Source organism: Phaenicophaeus curvirostris, chromosome 9, assembly GCF_032191515.1.
Source record: "Phaenicophaeus curvirostris isolate KB17595 chromosome 9, BPBGC_Pcur_1.0, whole genome shotgun sequence".
Classification (NCBI taxonomy): domain Eukaryota; kingdom Metazoa; phylum Chordata; class Aves; order Cuculiformes; family Cuculidae; genus Phaenicophaeus; species Phaenicophaeus curvirostris.
Genome location: NC_091400.1, coordinates 34300541 through 34311343, shown reverse-complemented (window position 1 = coordinate 34311343; position 10803 = coordinate 34300541). Strand labels below are relative to the sequence as shown.

The 10803-nt window shown below is 46.0% G+C and overlaps 1 protein-coding gene and 1 non-coding gene across 2 annotated transcripts in view; one reads left to right on the top strand and one right to left on the bottom strand.

Annotated features, from left to right (window-relative positions):
- Window positions 1-284: 284 nt before the first annotated feature.
- TRNAI-AAU (transfer RNA isoleucine (anticodon AAU)) lies at window positions 285-358 on the top strand. Its single transcript has one exon. It is a non-coding gene; the product is annotated as a tRNA-Ile (tRNA).
- Window positions 359-1417: 1059 nt separating this feature from the next.
- Window positions 1418-10803, bottom strand: part of RNLS (renalase, FAD dependent amine oxidase) — a 68112-nt gene continuing 58726 nt past the window's right edge. Inside the window, 2 exon segments of the mRNA XM_069863660.1 lie at window positions 1418-1704; window positions 5932-6107. Of these exon segments, the coding sequence (XP_069719761.1) occupies window positions 1552-1704; window positions 5932-6107 (329 nt within the window). The 3' untranslated portion in view covers window positions 1418-1551.

Genomic DNA, 10803 nt, shown 5'->3' with positions numbered 1-10803 from the left:
GATGCTCCTTAGACCGCACCCAGCACTGGTACCGTGTTTTAGACGCACATCACTGCCAGTAACGTCATCAAGTTCTTAAATAAAACTGTGGGCTACGAAAGCTGCTGGCAGGCAACTACTATCCCTCGCTTAAGAGTCACCCGTGCATGGAGACGGGGTTAGATACGCCTGACCACGCTATGGTCCAAACTGAGAGGCACAGCAAGGTTTGTCCCATCACCAATTCCCCGTGGCCAACACAATAACCACGACCACGATCTCCACAGCCATGGGCTCCACCAGCTGGCCGGTTAGCTCAGTTGGTTAGAGCGTGGTGCTAATAACGCCAAGGTCGCGGGTTCGATCCCCGTACGGGCCAAGCAGCGAGTTTATTTTTCCAGTTTTGGAGTCCTCAACATAAGGAGGAGATGCAGCTGTTGGAACGACGGGTCCAGAGGAGGCTACAAGAATGGATCCAGAGAGTTGGGGTTGTTCAGTATGGAGAAGGAGAAGGCTCCAAGGAATTTGTTTTTCCAGTTTTGGAGTCCTCAACATAAGGAGGAGATGCAGCTGTTGGAACGACGGGTCCAGAGGAGGCTACAAGAATGGATCCAGAGAGTTGGGGTTGTTCAGTATGGAGAAGGAGAAGGCTCCAAGGAATTTGTTTTTCCAGTTTTGGAGTCCTCAACATAAGGAGGAGATGCAGCTGTTGGAACGACGGGTCCAGAGGAGGCTACAAGAATGGATCCAGAGAGTTGGGGTTGTTCAGTATGGAGAAGGAGAAGGCTCCAAGGAAACCTGAAGGGGCTACGTGAAAGCTGAGGAGGGACTGTTTACAAAGGCTTGGAGTGAGAGGACAAGGGGGAATGGCTTTAAACTGGAGAGGGACAGATTTAGACTGCGCACAGGAGGAAATTTTTAACCATGAGGATGGGGAGGCCCTGGCCCAGGTTGCCCAGGGAAGCTGTGGCTGCCCCATCCCTGGAGGTGTTCAAGGCCAGGTTGGATGGGCCTTGGGCAGCCTGATCCAGTGGGAGGCGTCCCTGCCCAGGGCAGGGGGGTTGGGACTTGGATGGTCTTTAAGATCCCTTCCAACCCCAACTATTCTCTAACCAGGGCTTATGTACACCGGAAGAAATGACGACATGTATGTATGAAAGCTCTGGGATCAATTGTGCATGTTCCTTCTGTCACTTCCAGGGCTCCAAATGCTCAGAGAAAGAGTAAACTCTGCAGCTCTGTGGGTTGTTGTGCTGCTTCAAGTCAGGCTCCACTCCTTGACACAAGTTTCATGGGCTGTAAACGTATCAGGAGACTTGGCACAACTGCTGGAGCTCAGTACCTCTGACGAGAGCCAGAAAAAGCTTTATTTCAAGCAAAGTAACCACTCACACCACAGATCCTGGAAAATTCAGTTCAATTCCAACCCAATAATTATTACAGCACACCAATACATCTTCCGTTATTTATTTTTGCAAGATAGAGGCCAGTGATGTTAATACTAAGCTAGAATTCAATTCATCATAGTAAAATACATCATAAATCCAGACTTAGCAGCTGACTTTGAAATTGCTACAAATGAGACTTCACAGCCTCTGTAAGACTCAGAGCAGAATCTATGCAGCCATCAAAGTTGGAATGAGTAAATCCATCGCCCCCACAAATCAGGAGAGGTTGAGTATGAAGAATCATTTGCCCCAGACAATTGGGAACAGCTTTTGTAACCTGAAAAAGAAAAGTATACATGGAGATGGAAAATAAAGTATTTTATTTACCTGAATTTCATGCCAGAAAGGTTAGCATTCCTGAGAAATGGGAAGCACCCCTCCCATCCCAGGTTGTACGTCCAAGCATTAATGATCAATGTACCCCAGTAAACCAGTCATCTTCTGGAGTTAAATAATAAAGCTTTCCTGGATGTGGAAATACAGAAATTTTACAGCCTCATCCTGTCTTCTTCTCAGTCTCAGCAGAAATGAATTTCCTGCCCCTGGACAGATGAGGCATGGAGATCTCTAAACCAAAAGGTATGAAGATGAAGGATCTCACCTTAGCAAAGGTGAGCTTGCAAAACCCCCCAGGTATGTAACTGTTCAACAAAGGAAAGGGAGCCTGCTGTTTCCAAGAGAGCCTGCAACACTCTGGGGTTGAGCAGGTTACCTTTCTGGATGAGAAGCACATTGGTCTTCAGACTTAAAACTGTCACGATGACCTGCCGATGCTGCACGTTGCCGTGCAAGTGTACAGACAGTCTTGGGGCAACCCACCCTGTCTCCGGCTCTGCTACACTGGTCTCCTTTTTTCATCTGAGTAGCACAACAGTCCTAGACATCGCTAGAGAGGCAATCAACACTTCCTCTGTAAGCAGCATGGGACAACCTCTGATTAAGGTTGTTTTGATAAATATTTAATGTCATTCTCAATGTGTACATTGTACTAATTTTAAGTGTAGCTTTCCTAGCACTATACCCTCAATTAAATTTGTGTTTGTGGAGTGGCAGGTCTTGAGCAGTTGTGTGGAACAATTCTAAAAGCAAACGGGCTTTTCTTTGGCCAGTACTTATTAACGTGAAACTACCTGGAAAAGAGGAAAAAGCATCTAGAAAGCCAGAGGGAAAAAAAAAAAAAAAAGAGCAGAAGCACGTCAGTTGATCAGCAACACAGATCAAACCATGGAGACCATAAAGCATGTCACAGAGCACAATTTTCTTTCACTCATTTCTTGACTTTCTGCCTTTGGTCCAAGGACACGTCTTGGACCCCTGTGCCGTGAACCAGCACCGTACCCCGCTGTGCAGCTTTGGTGAGCAAGACCGAATGTCCGAGGCACCTCATTCAATCCAGGCGATTTTTCCATTGATTTAATTGTACACCGAGCTAGCCACTGCTGTGCTGTTATTTGCCAGTTCCAAGTATGGATCAGCTGCAGACCACCCACATCAATGTTACTGGCTGCACTTTTTGTTACCAGTACACTAGCATCTCTTTAAAAGAGGCAATTATCTGAAATTAATTTGTAGCCAGCTGCAACCCATTCTCCTTTACTCAACTTAAAATAAGAGTCTATCCATGCAGAGTAAATTCATCCAGAGATCGTCTTTCCCAGATTAACTTTAGGTCGGTACTTTAATTTATTCCTAAATTTGTCTTACAGATCAAGCTCCCTGATCATAACAATGAAAAAAGCTTTAGCAGAAAAAGGTTTTTTGAGTGTCCTTCCTTCTTGATGACCCAGTGCTTATTTGATGCTGGCTGCACCAAACTGCTTCTGGTTTGTCATACTCATCAGAGGATCAATATTTTCACATCTCAGCCTCTGTCCTTTTGCCCCTGCAGCAAGATTGTGTGCTCAATATAGCAAAGGCCCTCACTCTACCCACAGAGACCGGGGAAAGGAACGATCCTGCCTCTTCTTCAAGTTCTTTTGAAGATGTTTTCCAGTATATATTCCAAATTCCCCTCAGCTACCTAGCACAATCTGTTGGATCTCCATCCTCAAAGACTTCAAGGCTCAGCTGGACAAAGCTGGCTTTGAGCAACAGGTTGGACTAGAGACCTGAAGAGGTCCCTTAGGAGGTTCCCTCTGAAGAGGTCCAGTTTTTATGATTCTGTGTTTTTCCAGAACCCCTTTATACATATAAAAAGTGACTCTGTCAAAGTGACACAATGGGCTGGGAAGTCGCTGGCTCTGAAAGCTAATAGTGTCTTATCGTAATTAAAGCAGCAGATCCAGAATTGCAGCTGTGCTGCCGAGTAGTGTCAGTGGAAGTTTGGAAGCCCTAATCCCTCATCTGCCATGGATAATTGTAATGTCTGCATTTTAATCCCAGGATTGCGTTTGGCTATGTGAAGGACATTACAGCCAGATTTAATTAACAAGTAGGATAAATCCCGTCTAACGGAGTCAGGGGAAAGATACACCCATCCTACCAGTTTCCTTTGCTTCTGTAGCAACAGCTTATTAGGACCGAAAATAAAGATCACTTTAAGAGAAAGAGGGAGCTCTGTTCCAGAGATTTAATATAGGTCATGATTATTTTACGGGGTGGCAACAGAGATCTCTTTATTGAGATAACAGATCTGACCTACACTGACTTATCTGCAGGCTAAGACACATCGACATTCATCCACCGAATTAAAGACTGGTGATAATTCCTCCTGTGACGCAGTCATAAAGCACAAGCAGCTGCTGAAGTCAGTGGTTTGGGTTAGCAGCAGCATGGTCGATAGCAGGCAACAGAGGCAGCCGAAGAAAGAGGGCAGAGCTGTAAATTGTACAGTGGTTTGAGAAACTAACAGAGCATCATTCAGCAGAATGATGTCTGAATGTAATTTTTAAACATGGGAAGCAGGGTGCACACCTAGTGACTTAGGAAAATGATGATTTTGAAGCAGTTGTGGAAAATAAAGAGCTCATTCCTACAGTCTCTCTTCCAGCTACCTCTAAAAGATGAAGCAAGAGGTATAAGATTATAATGAAACCCGTGTGGTCATAATTTTGCCAGGATTCAAAAAACACAGTTGTTTGGTAGAATGCAATTGAGCCCTCTGTTTATTTAGCAGTAAGAAATTAACTGCCATTCTCATCTTTTCCTTTATCCATGGGCCACAGGTGATGCCTATGCTTATATGTCACCTTTGGCACGATGCAAAAGTAGTGCAAGAAAAAGACATATTAAGCCCTTTCCCTGTACACATAAACAAAGTAGCTGATTTTGACAGATTTTATGATACAGCTCTGTGGCAGCAGCAGTATCTGGAGTGAATTCATTCTGTTTAAAAATATTTCTTGCTTTGTTTTGGGAGCCCTTTCCTGACTTGGTCAACCAAGTGTCTGTTGGAGATAGATCCAGTTTCTCTCCTCCCTACCACCTACAGCTCTTGTGCTTGCGAGCAGTCGGTAAAAGATAATACAGGAGAAAAGACCAGAAGTAGTAACCAGAAAAGGACACCTTAACATCCTGCACAAAGATATTGCTACCAGCAACCCCCAACCCACCCTGAACTCAGAAAAAGGAATATTTAAAACATACCATGATTTTTGGATGAGTTATCTGATGGGAAGGTCATTTTTATATGGCATTTGAGAACAAATACTATCAATCAGGAAAGGATTTGCAAACTACAAATCTCTAGCTTGCAGAAAAATAAACTTTGTGCTAATGAGACCAGGTTCCTAAATTGGACGCAGATCAAGGGATTTGAGCAGTCTTCACAACTGTCATCTGCAGTAACTTTTCCAGGCTTTAAAAAAGTAAAAATTTTTAGGAGTCTGCTCTAAGTAAATATTTTGCATCAACTTCCATATTCAATGTCACTAATGTAATTTCACTTGAGAGGCTTTAAGTAAACATATAGATACACTCCAATAGTTTAGGAAATTGCCAGCAATTTCCTTGGATTTTTAAAAGAAGCCTGTAAACTATACTCTTTTTTCTATAATTACCCTTAGGTAGTTTACTTTAAAATATTTTTCATGTAACATACTGTAAAATTGAACTGAGCCAAATCAAATAATAACAATTAGTACATCTGAACGCAAAGACTTCTGCTGCTCTATGCTAGGGAGGGAATTTTGCTAATAATGCCACATACTTTCAGATACAGAAGAGACAGATTGAGTCATATTTTTAAATACCGGTGCAAATACTACCAAATTATGTGGGATTTACTTCCTTCCTGTGTACGGCTTCTGTCCCTGCTGCATAACTCCCTGCTGAGTCAGTCCCACTACATAAAAAGATGACTAGAATCCATTTGGCTGTCGTTGGCCGGTCTTAGGCTCTGCACATGGCTACCTGGCAGAACGTATTATGGATTTTGAGCAACCATCCCCTTTCCTCTTGCTCCTCAAGGATGAGAAACATTGGGTTGTATGAAGTCTTCTTTCTTTCATTGCAAGTTTGTACTGCGGCAGCACCCTTCCAGCTGACCGATCCCAGCACAGATTACCTGAGAGTATCTCCATTTCTGAAACTTTATGCTGACTGGTTTAGGCAAGGATGGCAAAATCCCCTCCAGGTGACTGAGAATTAACTGCTGCACTTCTGCAGGGTCTGAATCCAGGTTCTCGCTCCCAAACGTCACAGTTGTGTGAACTACAACTGAGGGCCCAATTTCAGGAGACTCTGAAATAAAGAAAAAAGATGCTTTTAGAAGTTTACTTATTAATACATGCCTTCCCTGCAAGCTGACAGGTGTGCCTCTAGCCTAGGAGTCAACAAGAAGGAAAATATCTGTGGCACCATCCTTTTCTTCAAGCTGGAAAAAACGCAAGGAGTAACAACCCAAGTTGCTCATAGAATCATAGAATCATAGAATAACCAGGTTGGAAGAGACCCACCGGATCATCGAGTCCAACCATTCCTATCAAACACTAACCCATGTCCCTTAGCACCTCGTCCACCTGTGCCTTAAACCCCTCCAGGGAAGGTGAATCAACCCCCTCCCTGGGCAGCCTCTGCCAGTGCCCAATGACCCTTTCTGTAAAGAATTTTTTCCTAATGTCCAGCCTGAACCTTCCCTGGTGGAGCTTGAGGCCATTCCCTCTTGTCCTGTCCCCTGTCACTTGGGAGAAGAGCCCAGCTCCCTTCTCTCCACAACCTCCTTTCAGGTAGTTGGAGAGAGCAATGAGGTCTCCCCTCAGCCTCCTCTTCTCCAGGCTAAACACCCCCAGCTCTCTCAGCCGTTCCTCATAAGGCCTGTTCTCCATCCCCTTCACCAGCTTCATTGCTCTTCTCTGGACTCGTTCCAGAGCCTCAACATCCTTCTTGTGGTGAGGGGCCCAGAACAGAACACAGTATTCGAAATCTAGGGGTTTTGCAAGATTTGTGATGGTTTTCCCACTGCAATAACCCTAGCTCCACAGGTGTCTCCTAGAGGAACCCCAAGGCATTCCCATACCCCATAAGCTGCAGATGGAAGGAGCAGGAAATATACTAGAAGCAATCTCTTCTCGTTTTTTTCTCCCAGATATTTCAACGGGCTCTACAAGGAGGTCAACAAACTGGTGATTGTAGCACACGTGCAAAAGAGGACAACCAAAAGAAACACATAAAACTGCTTTATAGGAATTTTCGCAGTCAGGTGTCGGTCTAGTAACAATGAGCGTCCCTGCAGTCGCAGGGCATTCGGAGGCACATGGTCACAGCCGTCCACCAGCAAGGTCCTGCCGGGGAGGTGGGTGTGGAGGTTGGAACTGGGACTCGTGCTACCACTGGCAACAGGAAAGAGGAATCACTTTATCAAAGGCTGCAGCCATGAGTTAAGACTAAGGTTTTGGATGATGCAGCTTCAGGTTTTGGATGGAAGAGTATTCTTGGAAAAGGAATGTTGACGCTGCTGCTGCCTGCGAGGATTGAACCCTATGGCCTCAGTACTCCGCTTATGGCCGAACACATCTGAAGTCCTTCTGAATGCAGCAGCGCACACCAGATGTAAAACAAAGAAATGGCAGTCACAGCCACCACAAGGCTGACGTATGTTCAGCCTGGAGGAGAGAAGGTTTCGGGGAGACCTTATAGCGACCTTCCAGTACCTGAAGGTAAGAAAGCTGGGGAGGGACCTTTTACACAGACTTGGACTGATAGGATGAGGTGGAATGGCTTTAAATTGGGAGAGGGGAAGATTTAGACTTGACATGAGGAACAAATTCTTCACAGTGAAGGTGGTGAGAGGCTGGCCCAGGCTGCCCAGGGAAGCTGTGGCTGCCCCATCCCTGGAGGTGTTCAAGGCCAGGTTGGATGGGCCTTGGGCAGCCTGGTCCAGTGGGAGGTGTCCCTGCCCATGGCAGGATGGAGTGGAATTAAATGATTTTTAAGGTCCCTTCCAACTCAAACTGCTCTATGACTCTATGAGTAGAAAGGAAACGTAAGGCAAGGCATGTTAGCTTGAGAAACCAGCTCTTCCTTTTGGCCTGCACGAGTTAACTCAAGTCTTGTTGCTCCAGGATCTTCCAGGAAGCCGGTGTGTGATTGTGTGCCTGCACCTTTTGGGGAGCGAGAACCTTCAGTACAGGGTTCTGTACAGAACCTACAGAACTTCTGCCCTCAGGCAAGTGAGTGCACATGAGCAACACATAGAAAAAGAATTTGACCCTTAAAAATCAACCAGGGTGCAGTGCAAGGGGAGGAACTGAAGGCACCTCAAGTGCTGATGTCCACCCCAGCAGCCTTGGAAATGGCCAGAGTCTGTTATGGCTGAGGCTGGTTGAAGTTTCTCCACAGCAAGGGACCTTGGTCCCTACTGGCACATTGGTGGTCTGGACAGCAAACAATCATCGGCAAGAGAATTTGTCTGGAGGATTTTCAGGATTAGTGATTTCCCTGTGAAAAGGCTCAAAGAGAACCCAGAGAACCCAGTGTGAGTCATTCCTGCTGGGGTTGTTCCACTTTGAACAAACAGGATGCATTTACCGGAGCAAGGACACGACCCGGGTTCTGCTATATTTCATCTGAGAGCCTGAACTCACCAAGCTGGTCATTAAATCAGACTATTTCCTTTTACTCTATTCACCAAAAAGCCTTTTCTGGCTAAATCTTTATTTGAATTATCACATTCCTAGAAAAATATTCTAGTTATAGCGAATGAGCATTTCCTGACCAAGGAATCCACAAAGACGCAGTTGAACACTTTGTGATCATTTCCGGCTGTTAGATATGAAGCTTGATTGAAATCTTTCTCTACGCTGTGTTGGTGAAGAGATGTCCAGCCTCAGCTCCTCCAGCTGGAGATTCCCTTTGAGAAGATGACAAATTCCAGCTTTCCAAAGGCAATAAAAATGCTTTAAGATCACTTTAAGTAAGCTTTAAGATCGGGGATGGACGGGTCCAAGATATCCACCGAACATGGATTTGGGATGAGGACAAGGCAGATCTAGGGGACTGGGGCTGTAGAGCAAAACAGGGACCACACCAAAGTGGCAACCTTCCTTCCTGACCAACGATGAACTGACTGCCTAACATGCAGCCACACAGTCACCTTGCTCAGATTCCTCCTGCCACCCCCAAGTTTGGTTTCATAGGCATCATCAGACATCTCTGCTGGCATCAGCTTTTCCAACTGCCTGGAAGAATGTCAGAAATGCTACTTGGTCTCTCCTTCCCATTTTGGGGGAGAAAACAGGTATTCTGACATCTCTACATAGACACTGTCAGGAATAGAAGACCAAGTGGGGAATCCTATTAGTTACACTGGGATTTATTATGGTGTACATGGTATTTTGGCAAATTTTTCCACATAGACTTAGCAAAAAGTCCATTAAAAGTCATCTATGCATTCTGATAAAAGATGTACTCATTGCTTGCTGTGACTCGTTATAACCAATGATTCTTGGAGAGGGCTGCCTTCTTTCAAATTTCTCATCTCTTCCATAGCATGTACAAAACAAGTTTCAGGAGAACAGGCAGTTTGTTGAGTTTTTAATTCCTCCTTTGAGCTACTCATAGCTTGGAGAGCTTCCAGAGGCCACTGAGTCACAGCCTTCCAGTACTGAAATATGCAGTCTGTGAGGATCAAGTTTAGCCTCAAGTCCTTTTCTTTCTTCTGCCAAAATACTGGCTAAGACAGCAGTTTAAAATAGATTTTTCCCTGAAAGCAATGAGGGTATTTCAGCCTTGACGCACCGGGTATGAACGACTGTTCAGCTGTTGCAGGAGTAAAGCTGTCATCTTCCTCCCAACACGTTTAGATCAGGCTGCAACAGCTTGCTTGAAATCAAGGGCTTCTGGCAGGGCTTCTTGTAAGATTTTAATTTCCTTTATATGTCACAAGGATGCAAGCTGTCCACAGTCATCCTAGCAGATGACGAAGAAGCATGAGAGATGTGGCAAGCTCGGGAATGCTCAGCAACGTGAGGGGTAATGATCCATGGGTGAAAGGAAGCAACATAAAAGCTTTCATCTGCTCCCAGTTCTCCTCCCCGCTCATCCTAGCTGCATGGCAATTAATCCGATCAGTTGATGAGGAAGTTGATGAGGAAGTTGATGAGGAAGGCATAGGATGCCAGGTAGATCAGAGCCCGAATGAGATGGCACAGTTGACTGTAGCTTATACCTACTTAATGAGCAAGGAGCTGCTCTGCCAGCACTGGCGGCATCCTTGTCATCTGCAGTTGCTGAGGGACCCCACTGAAAAAACCCATGACCTGCAAGCTCGTTCCTCGGCTCCCCTTCCTCCGTCCAGCCCACGATGCACGGCGGCAGCAGCAACAGCGGCTGGAGGGGCTGGGTGCCTCCCCATCCCCTCCAATCTGCCTCCGTTCACTTGCACCGGGACAAAAGCTTGTTGTGCAAAGACCCTGTGAGGGTGCAGCCAGGGAGGGAAGCGTCAGCATCACCTTGTGCAGCAGCTCCGTGGTGTGCTGTGTGCCCAGGGTTCAGACCATCCTCTTCCCATGGCTTAAGGAAGAAGCGGTACCATAACTACGGGCTTCTTTGCTTCCACATTGTTTTCTTCGCTTTACTGTTAATTTCTTACACTCTGCTGCATCACACAGGACTGACGCAGGCAGACAGCAGATGCAAAGTGAGAAACATGAGGATAAACACATCCTTTCGAAATTCATTTTGCTTCCATGTAAACAGAAAAGAGCTGTGCAATCGTTGGCAGCGGGGCCAGCGTCCCACCCATGACGGCGAAGGTGTCGCGGGAGCCACCACCTCGGTGCCTGGTCCACCAGCAGAAGCTGGGGCGGCGCAGCCCCTGCAGACAGTGCAGCAAGTGGCTCTGGAGATGGGAAGAAGGGTAGAGCCAGTTTCTGATGTGGGACACAGACTGAACAGTACCTCAGGATGTCCTGTGGCCACCACCGTGTCTCAACCACCA